Source organism: Polychytrium aggregatum, assembly GCF_025602895.1.
Source record: "Polychytrium aggregatum strain JEL109 chromosome Unknown BJ171scaffold_9, whole genome shotgun sequence".
NCBI classification, from domain to species: Eukaryota; Fungi; Chytridiomycota; class Chytridiomycetes; order Polychytriales; genus Polychytrium; species Polychytrium aggregatum.
The window spans coordinates 305,343-319,744 of NW_026516211.1; the positions used below are offsets into that span (position 1 = coordinate 305,343).

Genomic DNA, 14,402 nt, shown 5'->3' on the forward strand with positions numbered 1-14,402 from the left:
TTTACGGGGTGAAATGCCGTGGAGTGACTGAATCCCATCTGGGTGCGCCAGAGTGGGTCGGCTTCCTCCCTCCCCGGCAGCTTGGTTGGATTGGCTCCAATCGCTGACATATTTGAACCGAAGCTTCCCGTTGGATATTATTGGGTTGCCTTGGATTGTCGTCCAGCAGTCGATCCACAGAGAACAGAATCAGAATGGAGCCCCTCCCCAGCCTCAAGAGCGTTTATCGACGGCTGATGGTCCCCTCAGAGGTGCTCCTGAGCAGCTCGATAGAGGAGAATCCGCTTTATCCGTTTTCACCCGACTTTGACGATCCGTCTGGTGAGAAATCGCGTATCGGCGCCAGCACGGTCTGCATGGACGATCCTGCATGGACGATCCTGCATGGACGATCCCGCGTATCTATAGCGTATCATCATTGCCTAACACACTTCGCCTTGATCCATCGCAGTGCTCGAGATCAAGGTGCGATACAGGTCGCTCTACATTGCCGTATTCTTCGCCACAGCCTCGCTTATCGCCCTCGTCATCTGGATTCCGCTCGGTGGAGCAACAAATGTAAATGATTGTCGCCGCAGAAGCAAGCAGGCAAAAGCTGCTATCTGGTCGTGGGTATTCAGGTCTCACGTCGGTGTCTCTAATACAGAGCCCGAAACTGGTGGAGGCAGCATCGTTCGATGCACATACGATGCGGAGTGTATGCATTTGCGTCTTTCCTGTATCTGACGCCCGCGCTTCGTGTCTAGAGCCTGTTTCTGTTGCCGGTGGCCGTTCTTGTCGCCTGTCTTGCGACGATCTACAACGATAAGGACATACGCATCTACACACTCTTCACGCGGCAGCTTGAGTACCAGTTCTCCCACAACAAGAAGGTGCACATCCGAGGGCACTACTACAACATATATATCCGGCTTCGTAAAGAAGTTCGGTCGGGTAGGCAGAGCCGAAAGTGAGATCTGGAAGCAACCTGAGCTGTTGCTCGGAGACGCTCGATGGGTTCGGGATGCTACCGAGGACGAAACATTGACTTTGACGCTTGTGTCGCTGATCGGTGCAATCCAGGAACAAAGTATTACTATCTAGTACTCAATGGCTTCCAGATCGACAGTCGAAAGATCAGCGGCATATCAACGAAACTGGAAGTGAGTCCGATCAGCCGTTTGCAATTGGATGGCAGTCGGGTGGTGTTGGACTGACAAACGCGATCCAACTGAGGCAGCCTGTTTGCCGCTCTTTCCTAGGCGATGAGAACACTGGGTCAAAAGATCGCCGAGAATCTCAACCTCAACTACTTTGACGAGTCCAACACGTCGCAGCACCATGTCATTCGGCACTTTCGCTCAGACGCCAAGGTGTTTTCCTATCGCAGCACAGCTGCCACCGAGCTGACGGAGAGCCAGGAACTCGGAATGAGTGACTGATCTTCCTCAGAACCTGGTGCTCGATAAACAATCTACCTCGGAGATGATACACACTCAATGTGCCCGGATCGAGGTTCCACAATGTCTCCCGCTAACGTAGCATGGTATCGCCAAGGACTTGCTCAAGAGCGCTTGCCGGGCAATGTGAAAGTGTGGATTGTACCCATCAAGTTGTATTCAACGCCAATATGAATCGAACCATACACCATTCTTCGACCTCTCAGCAACTGCACCTAGGCCCTGGATGAGCAGGCCAAGTGCACGATCACCGCTTTGCATGCGTCTGGTTGTTGTTGGTCAGAGACCAAAGCTATCCAGGATGCCCAGTAGGTCCTGGCTGAGCGAGTCGCTGAGCATCAGCGGCTCGTGTTTGTTTCTTGACTCCCGCTCATCTGAAGACAAAAAATGAAGAGCATCAGTGGGTCCGCTGATAGAATGATGGATGTACCCGATATCGATGCGAATGCCGTGGTATCGCGCTGTCATCCTGTTTCTGATATGTGGCGTGGGTGTGGATTGTACTTGTACCTGAAGCAGACGCCGGCTGGGAATCAATGTGAATCTCGTTGCTGGCAACCTGGTTTTGCCCCTGCCTGAGCTCGGGTGCCAATCTTGGAGCCAGTCGCGGCGAAGAGTCCGGCACGCTTATGTGATGCGGACTCGGTGATGGCATCCCGACACCAGGAGCAGCATCGGAAGCAGGGGCTGGGGTCTGAAGCGGACTAGCGAGTTCGTTTTCACGACCAGCCGGATCCTGAAGAGCTATTCCCGAGTCCCATTTTGATAGCTTTGATGGACAATCACCATCGTGCGGAAGACCATTCTGTGCATGGACTGACCCGCCAACAGTCAGCAGTTTGTCGTCGTGCGAAAGCGGCTCGGAAGAATGTTTTGGCCCGCTGCTCATCGACTCTGGCAGGGTGCTGTGCGCTGAACCGTTTTGACGGCCACATTTAGCTCGGATTTTGGCAGATATCTCGTTTGAAATGAACTGAGAGAGTTGCATGGAGGCGAAGAGACCGATGCGGGGTTAGTGTCAGAGGCTGACGATCCTATGCGAACCCTGTGGTGCGGCTTGTAGAATCACCAGTGCGATGCTCCACTTACATCAATGTTGCCGATGCTACTGTCCGCTTTCATCAGCAGGCGCGCCACTTGGTCGTCGTATTGAAACCGGCCCGTCTTCCCCACGCCATCGACATTGGCCAGACTCGGATCTGTCAACAATTCAATCGTGAGTGTTTTGAGTGGGTGCAATACATTCCCGCTTGCGCGGTGATGCATCTTCATCTGTCTCGGTCTCCGCAGACGGGTAGAAAGTCTCGGATCGATCCCACGGCCTCCACGCCGTTGCCGAGCGAGGCACGCTCACCAGAGGGCCGGTCCCTGAGCTGCTCTAGAAGCTTGGCGTTCTGAACTTCCAGTTCCTTGACAGTCCGACGTAGCTTCGATATCTCATCCTCGGCTTTACGGAGCAAGTTCTTTGTGCTCTCATAGTCCTCAGGTACTGGATCGCAAGATCAAATCCACCGCGAACATGGTCTTATTCAGCATCAAGCCGGAACATAGACTCGAGAGTGGATGGTACCAGGGAAGCTGGTCGAGCGAGAGATGGCTTTTGGCGAAATCCTGCCAGCATACCCGATGCAAATGGAGATGGAGGCTGCATCGGTCCTTGAGACAGCGCAGTCACGGGTGATTTCCGGCTATAAGGCAGTAGCGATGCTGGTATCAGCGATGATGAGCGGACAGAGGGTCGACCATGACGTGACGAGCGATTGATACCTTTGTAGGACACGGGTCTCGTGAGCCGCTGACAACAGCCCACGAGCATCCGGAGTTGGGGTGCAGTCATTGGGCTGGGAGTTTGGGGTTTGCGGCGAGACCGAAGGCTTTCGGCTCTCGGGAGTGCTTCTGTGGCCGGAGAGCAGGATAGCCTCGTCAGCCAGAGGACGGCACGGAGATGTAGCGAATCGGAGACCAGGCGAGAGTCGGGAGGCAGACGGGAAGGCGATGGAGCGCATTCATGCACCCTCCATGTGCACACTCACAATCGCAGCTCGCGTCTGGGAAGCGGCAGCGCAGGACCAGCCTCGACCCGGATGGGACTGCCAGAAGGTCCTGCAGGCGGCGGCTTGGCGGTGATGGAAAGAGACGAGGCCTCGGATTTCAGAGCGTAGTTGACTGGCTTTCTCTTGCGCCCGGCTGAGGAGATCGACATGGACGAGGACGTCTCGAAGCCCGGATTCATGGCAGCGAGCAGGTAGGTATCAACTGGCCGAACTGCTTTGCGGTGCAGGCGAGGACAACGATGCGAGAACGGAACAGCGGCAGCGCGATCAAAGACGCCCAGTGTGCGATGATGGCAGAGAGACGATCCTCCAGACAGCAGAGCGATCCGCGCATCCGGGCAGTAGCAGCAGCACAGCGGGGGCGGTCAAGGCCGACCCAGACGATATTGATTTCCCGCGACCGCGAAGGAAATGGCGCCGAGGACAAGACGCCACCGTGCTGGCTCGCCCCCTCTGGTCTGCTCCTTGGCCTCGTCCGGCATCGTCCTGTCGATCCATCAACTGCCCACGCCGCCCCTGGTCGCTGCTCCGGCCCGCCCCCGCTCTGCCCGCATCAGTCGCACCTTTCTCAAAGCCCCATCACCATCACTCCCTCCTTCAGCATGAGCGCCTCCAGGTTCGCCACGGTGTCGATGCTGTCGAAGCATGTCCAACAGCTCCTCCATCAGTGTTTCAATCAGAAAACTCTCGCCAGCGCCGAGCTGGTTGTGGAAAACATCATGTCGAACCACTGGGACCCCCACAACAAGGACGTACCTGCGTCCCGATTCGACATCCAAGTGCTGATCTCCCAGGATCTGTCGTTCAGATGTAATGTCGAGGCCGAAGAAACGAGGACCGCACTGTGAGGGGAATGCTATCTGATCCGCCGAGGCACCAAGGGTTGGATTTGGTGCCTATCTGGAGCCACCGGCATCGATTGAGAGAACAGATATCGAGGCTATGGCGGCCACCGCTAACGTTGTTTGCCCTATCCGACTCAACCCATCGCTCGGTTGACTCCCCAGGTCAATTCATCTTTGATCCTCTGGAGCTGAACTTTCCGCCCGACATCATCCTGTCGGACAACCTGCCGCTTGTGCTGGAGGACATCCATTCGCTTGTGAACTGGAATGCCACCGACAAAAACGCCCTGAGCGACCTGGTCAACGAGCTGATCGAAAAGTTCCTGGTGAGTGCCTCGCGAGGGAGATGAGGATGACGGTCGCCTGGAAGGTCCATACGAACAGCATCGCCTGACAGGAAAATGGATCCGCTCTCGCAGACGCTGCAAGCCGATCAGGTCAGACTTCTGGGGATCCAAAGAATTCAAATTCAAGCCGACATGCTGGCGAATAGAGTAAGTGTGCTTGACTGAAGCACAAACCCGCATACCAAACGACACCGGGGCTGGAAGGGCTACTTTGCGTGCCAGCTTTGGGTAGCGGGACGAAGCACCGGCACGACGATATGGGGACTAAGTTCAGCACTGACGGAGACATCTTGACATGGACACTAATACTGTGCCCACGACCCCAACAGCAATTCTATTCCTTTGTCAAACTCCGGGAGGAACCTCTTGTGGTGGTAGGTCTTTCGGCGCAGGGGAAGCCGCTGCTGCCAGCATCTCACTGCGACATGGCTGCGACATGGCTGCGACAGGGCTGCCCGTGCCCTCCCCCGGCATTTTCCTCGCTACGGTCAAGGCCATCGGGCTCATTATCGAAATCGTCTCAACCCCCTCTCGTTAAGGTCCAGTTTATCGTCCCTCTCTTCACTATCGAGAATGGAATCAAGACTCCGCTATGTAAGCAATTGTGCAGTCTTGTTGCAGCAGCGCCGGGTTGAGAGGTTGGACGGCTGCGCCTAGTATCTGCTAAGCTACTGTCGAGTGTTCATAAGCTCATATGCCCTCACGTTGCGGCTGGTGTTTGTTTGCTCAAGTCAACCTCACTGTCGATTATTCGGTGAACACTCGCACGGATTCCATCCACGTCGATGTATCGACAAACGAGCCGAGCGATGCCCCCGGAAAGCCATTCAGGGTCAGTTTTGTTGTTTAGTGGCGGTATTTGTACGGAGGCATTGTCACCACTTCATCATTGCGGTCGATAGGTGATTTCTTTGACCAAACCAGCCTTGTGTCGTCGCTCTATCTCATCTGACTCTAATCGCACTTTGCCCACCGACTCTACAGCTTCCTGAGTTCAGGGCAGCGTCAGAGAGCATAGGGCTGTACTGCGAAAGCATCGAAAAGCGAGCTTCACGAAAGAACGGCGAAGTTTCCGATCGCTTCACTTCCAGACGAAACCTTATCACGACCATCTCCCAGCGCATGGCAGCGTAAGTGTCCACGGCCGGATTCCCGAGCGATGGCCGGAGCGAGCTATGGTGTGTCGGATGAGGCGCAGGGAGAGGAGAGGAGAGAAGACACTGAGCATGCATCGCCGCCGGAGAACTGATGAATTCTACCGATTGTCGCTGGACACAACTCAGACATATTTTGGAGTTTGATGAAAAGAATTTTACCTATCTGGCATACAAGCTGCGAATTGTAAAAGACCCAGAATATACGACGGAGTCATCCTATCGGATCCGAAGAAGGACTTTCCTTTTTATTGTGAATGGTATGTCGCTGTGCACGAAATTACGTGTGAGGATGTGTGTGAGGCGATCTCTGCTGACCGTCAGCGTTGAAGCATTGGTTCGGCAACACATAACTGACACATTTTTCTTTACAACTACCGGCTCACGTTTGAATGGCTGGCGGCGACACTCTCGACCACACCCCAACGAATGCACTTTGGTGAGCGCAGTCAAAGTCCATCAAAACTTTCCCTCGGAAAACTACCCGCCGACCGTTTTCGTCATTTGTCTCAACACCAAAAGCACAGTGCCGCTTCGGTTTAGATACGACCCATACATGACACCTGAGGAAACGGCGCTGATGATCATGTAAGTACAAGCTCAGTGAGCAAACGCCACCTCGGCAGCGATGCGGTCAACAAGGGACACGGGACAGAAGCGGCTGATTCGGAAAGCGGCCGCTAAAGCAGCGAGAACATATGCGCAAAAGCTGACTGATATGTTGATGTCGACTCGATTCGATTCGATTCGATTCGATTCCAGAAACGACGCCGAGAGTGTCGCTCAGTCCTACTCGAACCAACGGATCCGACCACATGGGGCCGAATCCCGAGACCCATACGATGCAAGATACAACTGATTACATTCGCATCGTAGCGATTTGGAGCTGTGCCGATGTCTCATTGCAACGATATCGCCCGAAAGCGGATCGGTCGAACATTTACGGCGAGCCCAAAGTAAAACCGACGAGACACACTGTTCTGAGTCAGAGTTGTCGGTTCTTTCTGGATCCTGAATATACTCCATCTATCGCCCGTCATGATCAAAAGGTGTGAACCAGGAGACTAGAGACAGAGGGACTCTCTCAACTCGACCCTCTTGGTGCCAAGAAACCGCCCTTTGAGCGAAGCTGCCCAGGCGGCCCAATCCATTCACCACATTCCAGCACCGCAACATCAATTCCAGTCGATCGTCGCCACAGGAAATTGACCAGACGGATAATTGCAGTGCACCCCAAAAACAACAGGCAGTAGTTGATGTGAAGGACTCACCGCCGTTCCAATCGCCGTGGGCGTGGAGGAACTGGTTGATTGACGGTGTGATGTGCAGGATGTGGGTTCAAGTGGGTGGGTGCAGCTGAGGCAAAAAGGAGCAACAGAAACAGAGTCGCTTTGGCGGAGTGGTTAACGCGGTGCCCTGCTAAGGCATTGTCCTTTGGACGCGCAGGTTCGAATCCTGCAGGCGACGAGAATGATTGTATTTTGCAAGTTGTGATGTTGCGAGGTGCCAGTGTTTTGCTGCCCCGCCATTCCATTCGTCGCTCTCCACATATCATTAATGATATATCATTGATCACATATCGCTCTCGCTGCACTTGCCATTCGTCGCACGCCATGTGACACTCCCCAGTGAGCACGCATCAATCCAGTCACCGAGCGGCATCTCAGCCAAGCTGCTCCCACAGTGTTGTCTGCTGAACTTGAACGGAAGGGGGAGGAGGGAGCCAAGATGCATCCAGGGCCGTTGCAAAAGTCATGTATATTTAGGTACCAGAACAAGATAGAAAGAATGAAGAAATTTAGGTTGCTCATGTCCTCAAAAACCCCAGGGTTACCCGCCCGCCCCCCGCGTGCTCTAAAAAAGAACAAAACGAAATAGAAAAAAAAAAGAAGAAAAAGCGAAGGCACATACGGACAAAGCGCATGGAGGAAATCGGAGGCTGTTGTGGTTGTGGTTGTGGTTGGTTGTTGGGAGGGTGGAGGAACGGAGGGGAGGGGGGAGAGACAGACACAATTGCAGGACGGGTCGTACAGTCCTAAACAACCGAGCGCGTCAAACTGACAGAACGGATTAGGCTTCGGCTTGGATTTCCAGCAACAATCGTTGTGATCAAGAAGCATGCCAAGCCATTGAGAGTAGAGATGTAAAAATCACGAAGAAAAATAGAATGAAAAATAAAAAAAAAATAGCACGATGGATACGGAAGAAGGAGGGCGGGGATTGGAAGTGGAAAGAAAAGAGTTGGATGAAAAGAAGGAAGCGAGGTGGCTGAGAAGGCAGAGGTGAGCTCCAAAAGCGGTGTTCGGTTGCTGTATCCAGTGCAAAGATAACAGATCGTGTACTTTTATTCTCCTCGACGGCTTGTTTATTCCTCATCCGCCTCTTCCTCTTCCTCGTCGTACTGGCCGTCGCGGGAGAGCTTCTCGGTACGGTACTGTTCGTAAAGAATCGACTCGGTGATCTCCTTCAGGTCCTGGAGATGGGAGCTGTGGTAGATCGGGGATGTCAGTACATGCGGCCACGAACTCTATCAACTGAGTGGTCACCAAAGAAAGGTCCTCTGGTGAACTCGTGGGAACTGTGGCGGCAGTTGATTGTCTGCGTCTCCTCATCGGACTGGGCAGCCCGTCACTGCCGCATATCCGCTCGAAGTTGAAGCTGCCCTCACCTCAAGAGCATGTAGCGCAACTTCGAAAAATCGCAGTGTCTCGAGTTGTCGACCTCGACAACACCCCAGGGGTACTGACGGCAGCGAACGCGTCGGCCGTTGATTTGGATCTCATCTTCGGAGCCAATGACGGCGAAAGGGAGCAGCTCTCGCAATTCGTTGTTCTCCTCGATGGTCTCGTCGTCATCTTCCTCCTCGTCATAAGGGAAGTTGTAGATGGGGATCTGGTAGTGAGTAATGTCCTCCATGACCCGCTTCTTGAAGATGGCCAGCTCCGTCGGTGCCAGAGAGTCGGACTTTGCAACAACAGGGATGATGTTGACTCGGGGAGCAAGGCGTCGCATGAACTCAATGTCGAGTTGGCGCAGACTACGATTTCACGGGAGATAGAGCGTCAATGTCAGCCCCGAGGATCAATCCGGACCCTGTTGCAGGAAACGACAGATTGCGCACGCTCGGGCCGATTGCAAGGATGGTTTTACCCGTGGCCAGTGGGGGTGATGAAGTAGAGGACGGCATGGACACGGTTGTCTGTGGGCGCGAGCAGACGAATACAGTCGATTAGCATGCGTGCATCGGGCGCCCTAGAGAGACGGACAGAGCGGCTGGGCCTGAATGACATCTTACCTTGGAACTTGGGGTTACGCTTAATACGAGACTCCTCAGCCAGGATGGTATCGTACTGCTGCTCGATGTAGTTCAGGATACCATCGAAGCTGCATGCGACAGATGCGTATTAGTGTGACGGATCATATCTCGTCCTCGCGCCGGCGCTCCATCGCTTGGGGTTGGGACCTTTGGACATGCATCAGCAGTCGTAGTCGAGACGGCTGGTCTGGCGACCTGCCCTGGATTTCGGCCTGGTTGACGACCGCAGCTTACCTGGTCTCGTTGTCAATGTTGTCACCAAAGCCAGGAGTGTCAACGACAGTCAGCGAGAGCTTCAGGCCATCCTCCTCCATATCTGTGTTTCATTTTGGATTCACATCGAGGTCATTGGGCGATCAGGAGGATCCGTGTCTGTTGCGGCAACCGACGCTCCACTCGAGGCACGGTGCAGTGTCGGGCCTTTGTCGTTAGTGTCGAACTACATACCGACGGTGACGGGGGTGATGCTCAAGGTCTTCTCGATGGCGGCTTTGTCGGGGAAGGAGTTGTCCTTCTTCTGGAAGACGGGCGATTCGCAGAGGGTGTTGATGAAGGTGGACTTTCCGAGACCGGAGCAGCCTGAACATCAGGTCAGCCAGAGGCAGAAGGTTTTGTGCGGGTGTGGTGCGGTTAGTCGTGAACGAGACAGGAGCATCGCTCCTGCAACAGGAGGGGGGGAAAGGGCTGGAGGAGCTGGCGGTCTCAGAAGGGCTCAAGCAGAGTGGGGGGGGGGACGATTGATCCAACTCGACATCATGGCATACAGACCAACGATCATGATGGTGAACTGCAAGCCCTTCTTGACGGCCTTTCGACGGATAGCGGGAGACTGGCGAGCAAATAATGTATGGTGAGGCAATGACGATCATCGATGCGAAGGGCGGCTCGAAGCCACACAGCCAGGCGCTGAGCTGAACTGAACCGAGCCGAGCCGAGCCCAGCAGGTTTGGCCTGGGGCGGGCTGGTTGTCTTGCTCAGTCGGTTGCTGGCACTTTGCCCAAGCCCACGACAGGGTTGGCAGGACCCAAAGTGCAAGCGATGTGTAGCTACCATGTTGTTGGCTTTCGATGACATGGACGGTTTCCCCGTTGCGGCTGGTCAGAGGAGCGGCAGGAGCGGATGAAGACAACTCCAGAACGGGCCTCGGCGAGCAGGCGAGTTTGGCGGGCAGCGAAAAGGCGAAGAGCGAGAGCAGGCGGCGAGACGAGGGCCAGCGAGAGCCAGCCAGGCCACCGCCGAGAAGGTGGCGAGAAGCGCGCGAGAGGGCGGCACAGAGACTCAAGGGCTTGGGCGCGCACCAATGGCAGCGAACAGGAACAGCAGAAAGCAGAAAGCAGCAGCAGCAGCAGACGAAGGGCCACTGTCGCTGTGGCGGGTGGGTGGCTGTGGCACGCACTGTGGCTGTGGGAGACCGTTGTTGCTGTGGCGGGTGCTGTTGCCCGCGGCTTTCCAAAACCGGCGACGGCCGAGGCGCCGCGCGACACGGATGCGCTTCTGTGCAACACGCTCTCCGGATTTGGAAACGCCGGCTTTGGGCGCGTCCAGCCAGCAGTGCCGTGTGCAGAGTGCTCCTGGTTTGGAGAGCGTGTGTCCCTGTGCCGCGGAGTGCCGCTGTGCACATCAACGCGTCGAGATGGTTGTCGAGATCGTCTGTCGAGATGGTGGGCCGAGCCGGTTTGTCGAGATCGAGGCGGGGGATCGGGGTTGCGTGTCGGGACCGAGCACGGCGGGGGCTGCATGTTGGGGCCGTGTGTCGACCGAACATGGCGGGCTGCAGTCCCGCAAGAGCGCCGCCAGCGCCGGGTCCTGCATGGCATGGTGCATCCGATGCCATCGGATACTTTCAAACGCCATCGGATTCTATCGAGTGCGCTCAGATGCCATCACAGACGGGATCTATTTGGTTGGCATCGTCGCGGGCCTTGGCGCCGAGGACGGGCTGGGCCTGGACGGTAGGAGGCGCACGATTACCAGGCATGCATCTGCGCTGCATCTGCGCTGCATCTGCGCTGCATCTGCGCTGCGTCGTTTCCGCCGAGCCCTCCGGCAATTCCCGGGAATGCAGCTTTCGGGATGACGTTTCATGCCCGCCGAGACACTCATTCGGCCGCTCTGGTGTTAAAGCCTTTGGTTTTACAACGTCCTGGCCATTCCAGCCGTCTTGCTCATTCCAGACACTCGATGCATCCCCACAGCGCCCAGCGACCCCCCCCCCAATTCAACCATTCGCATGCATGCCGTCTGCGACGTGGCGGGCTGTTTCGGATCGCCGCTGATCCCTTCTTGGCCCCACGACGAGAAAAAAAATGCGGTCCTTCTGTGCATGTCGCCTTGGGCTGCGCGCCCGTGTCGGCGAATCAAGGCTGCGTCGCCATCCAAATATCAAACCGTTCGTTGCTCGCCCTCCCCTCGCCCCGCTCTGACCTGCTTGGACCTGATCGTCTGCGACTCTGGTGCCGATCAAGTACACTCCACGAGCACCAGGGGGTTCCGTTCCCGTCATCGCTGTCTCGTCCGTGACCAGCTCGCTCTGCTCTCTCCCACTCCAGCGCCTGTTTCCCTCTGCGCCCTGTCGCCTCGCCAGCCAGCCGGCCGAGCCACCTGCCCGCCCATCTCTGCATCTCGCCCTGGTCCTCTGGATTCGCCGCCTGCTGCTTTTTGTCAGTCCTTCTTGGCCATCGTCTGTCCAACTCCCAGGCTGGATTTGTGCCCTTGATCCACAACCGGTCGCAATCCTCCACTTCACTTGCCCCCGATCGATTCCAGCCCGGCTTGTCCGCCTCCGCTGAGTCCTGCTCGCTCCCATCCGTCCGCACACTCAACCGTACTATCAAGCCCCTCCCCCAGTCGCAGCCATGATCGACGGATACGACCTGTTTGCACCGGGTGTGTGTGTCTCTGTGATCCTATCGCTGTTTCTGGGCCCTCTCTATTTCCCCAAGGCCTATCTGATCTTCCTGGCGGTCTACCTCTCGCTCTTCCTGGCCCTCGGCATGACCCACGTCGTCAAGTATAGACTCACCGCCCAGCGTATGATCCAGAACATCCATGCCTACTACTCTTCTGTCGATGCTGCCGAGCCCACGCTCTCGGGCTCCCTGTCCGCAAAGTCCGGCAGCGGACACACCCACGTCTTTGTCATCCCCAATTACTCCGAGCCCTACTCCCTGCTCCAAAAGACCATCGGGCGACTAGCCAGCCATCGCCAAGCCAAAACCAATTACATCATCGTCCTTGCCATGGAAGCCTCTGAAAACGGATCCGAGGCCAAGGGCCAGAGCCTCGTCGAGGAGTTCAAGAAGGACTTTTTGGATATGATTGTCTCGGTGCATCCCGCCGGCATTCCTGGCGAAGCCCGCGGCAAGGCCTCCAACGGTACAGTTGCTTTGCCCAGCCTCTTCACCTTTATCGCTGCATACGGAGCCGTCTTCTGGCCCCCTGAATGGAAGAGGGATATATGCTTTGATCGCTTTATGGAGACAGATCGAGGTCCTGTTTGTAAATCCTGCGGATCCTGCGTTCAACCCCGCCACTGGGCATATGATACTCCTCACCTTCTTCTGCCCACCCATCCCTGACTGCCCTTTGGCTTTCGGCCTTTGGGAGGGCGCTCACCCGCTACCCCCTTGGATCGAATATCTTTGGCTCTATCGATCATCTGTCGTGATTTGTTGTGGTCTAGACCCCGCTGCTAACGCTGCTTTCCCTGTCGTTCGAACCCCAGTCAACTTTGCTGTGCGTCGGGCCAACACCCTCCTCTCGGTCAAGGGCTACCAAATCAAGCAGCTTTTGCTGACGATCCAGGATGCGGATTCCGTCATCCCCGAACTCTACATCCACTCTGTCGAGAAGGCCTTCAGCGAAGCTGCGGATCCATACAGCACCCTGTACTGCCCCTCCATCATCTTTTCCCGCAATTCTCTCAGCGTCCCTGTCCCTGTCCGCATCGTCGACAACTTTTGGAGCATCATGCACTCGCAGCAGCTCTCGAACCCCTTTGGCATCCTCTTTCCCTGCTCCAATTACTCCCTTAGCATGGTAAGTCCGATGCGATCGCTGGTGTTGCCATTGCTTGGAGCCTCATCTCGGCTGCGCGATTCTGGTACAAGCCCAGATACGATCCTCACCGCACGCAACTGATCGTTCTTCAAACAGATCCTGGCCGACAAAGTGAACTACTGGGACACCGATGCAGCCTCGATTGGTGAAGATATGCATATGTGAGTGCCTTGATCGGCGACGCCACCGCCCTTACTTGATTTGTCTGTCAGGGAGCCGATTGTATCTCGATAGCCGGGGCAGCTATCGAGAGCCCAGAGCCCAGCCCGCTTTGATTGCTGCCTCAGCCAACGGCGGCCCACCGCACCCTCATGGATTTGCGGTGACTGACTCATGGATGCGTGCTCTGCAGGATGCTCAAGTGCTTCTTCAAAGCCAATGCCAAGGCTGTCCCCATCTACGTGCCCATCAACCAAGTCAATGTCTCAACCCCCGGATATCTCTCCAACATCAAAGCGCGATACGTCCAGGCCAAGCGTCACTACTCTGGCTCGGCCGAAGTGGCTTACTGCTTGCGCCACCTTGCGCGGACGTCTCCCGCTGTCCGGTTCTCGACCTGGCTCGAACGCATCTTGGCGACGCTCCTCATCATGGAAGCTTTCATCTTCCCCTGCACGACCGGCTGGGTGATGCCTCTGGGCACCCTGCTCTTTGATCTGCTGAGACCCCACCTCTTCGACAACGATCCTTTCTATGGAAACGTGATGCTGATCGCCAAGATGCTCACCATCGTGGCCGGACTGCCCTTGCTCACCTGTGCGATCTACTACCACCCCTTCCACATCGCCGTCGATCGAGAGCACTTCAAGAAGGAGCGCAAAGAGCAACAGCGCACCTGGTCGCATCTCGCTGCCGAAATCGTTTCGATGCCGATCGCCGCCATGTTCCTCATGAACATTCCTGCTACTGTTTCGGTGATATCGCGGGCCATCCCCAACCGATCGTCGACCTACATTGTCGCCGAAAAGATCCTGGCCAACGATGAATGAACGAAGCACACCCCTGTCACACTTGGCTGTCTTGCTTTGTCGGGAGCCCCTTGCCGCTCCTTTCCCCGCGCATCCAATGCACGCATCGCCGTCTGTGCTGTGCTCGCCTCCTGTCCTCGTTGCCCATGTCTCTCCCTTTAGATCTTGTCCCAAATGAAGCAGGCCATCCCCCAAACTCCTTTATGACTCTTTTGTGTTT

General features: G+C 55.8%; 5 protein-coding genes and 1 non-coding gene across 6 annotated transcripts; 4 read left to right on the forward strand and 2 right to left on the reverse strand.

Annotated features, from left to right (window-relative positions):
- Positions 1–194: 194 nt before the first annotated feature.
- On the forward strand, positions 195–1,487 carry BJ171DRAFT_641686 (uncharacterized protein; the record flags this gene model as incomplete). The annotated part of the gene is made up of 5 exons (XM_053115780.1): positions 195–321; positions 452–558; positions 747–933; positions 1,063–1,142; positions 1,242–1,487. The coding sequence occupies 5 exons, from the start codon at positions 195–197 to the stop codon at positions 1,419–1,421; spliced, it is 681 nt and encodes a 226-aa protein (XP_052968963.1). The 3' UTR covers positions 1,422–1,487.
- An 87-nt stretch (positions 1,488–1,574) lies between these two features.
- On the reverse strand, positions 1,575–3,906 carry BJ171DRAFT_495051 (uncharacterized protein). The gene is made up of 7 exons (XM_053110078.1): positions 3,473–3,906; positions 3,207–3,335; positions 3,063–3,127; positions 2,794–2,928; positions 2,529–2,638; positions 1,950–2,412; positions 1,575–1,813 (listed from the first exon to the last, which is right to left on the reverse strand). Exons 1-7 carry the CDS (start codon positions 3,670–3,672, stop codon positions 1,719–1,721), a joined length of 1,197 nt encoding a protein of 398 aa, XP_052968964.1. The 5' UTR covers positions 3,673–3,906; the 3' UTR covers positions 1,575–1,718.
- Positions 3,907–4,095: 189 nt separating this feature from the next.
- BJ171DRAFT_579244 (uncharacterized protein) lies at positions 4,096–6,431 on the forward strand (the record flags this gene model as incomplete). The annotated part of the gene is made up of 9 exons (XM_053113949.1): positions 4,096–4,303; positions 4,501–4,664; positions 4,758–4,832; positions 5,015–5,059; positions 5,225–5,279; positions 5,417–5,517; positions 5,670–5,815; positions 5,969–6,099; positions 6,289–6,431. 9 exons carry the CDS (start codon positions 4,096–4,098, stop codon positions 6,429–6,431), a joined length of 1,068 nt encoding a protein of 355 aa, XP_052968965.1.
- A 793-nt stretch (positions 6,432–7,224) lies between these two features.
- On the forward strand, positions 7,225–7,306 carry BJ171DRAFT_t78. Its single transcript has one exon. It is a non-coding gene; the product is annotated as a tRNA-Ser (tRNA).
- An 898-nt stretch (positions 7,307–8,204) lies between these two features.
- On the reverse strand, positions 8,205–10,229 carry BJ171DRAFT_579245 (Septin-type guanine nucleotide-binding (G) domain-containing protein; the record flags this gene model as incomplete). Its single annotated transcript, XM_053113950.1, has 8 exons — positions 8,205–8,325; positions 8,508–8,876; positions 8,990–9,038; positions 9,135–9,223; positions 9,390–9,471; positions 9,603–9,734; positions 9,924–9,984; positions 10,206–10,229. 8 exons carry the CDS (start codon positions 10,227–10,229, stop codon positions 8,205–8,207), a joined length of 927 nt encoding a protein of 308 aa, XP_052968966.1.
- Positions 10,230–11,893: 1,664 nt separating this feature from the next.
- On the forward strand, positions 11,894–14,211 carry BJ171DRAFT_308166 (uncharacterized protein). Its single transcript, XM_053107053.1, has 4 exons — positions 11,894–12,530; positions 12,880–13,193; positions 13,311–13,375; positions 13,567–14,211. The coding sequence occupies exons 1-4, from the start codon at positions 12,011–12,013 to the stop codon at positions 14,201–14,203; spliced, it is 1,536 nt and encodes a 511-aa protein (XP_052968967.1). The 5' UTR covers positions 11,894–12,010; the 3' UTR covers positions 14,204–14,211.
- Positions 14,212–14,402: the final 191 nt, after the last annotated feature.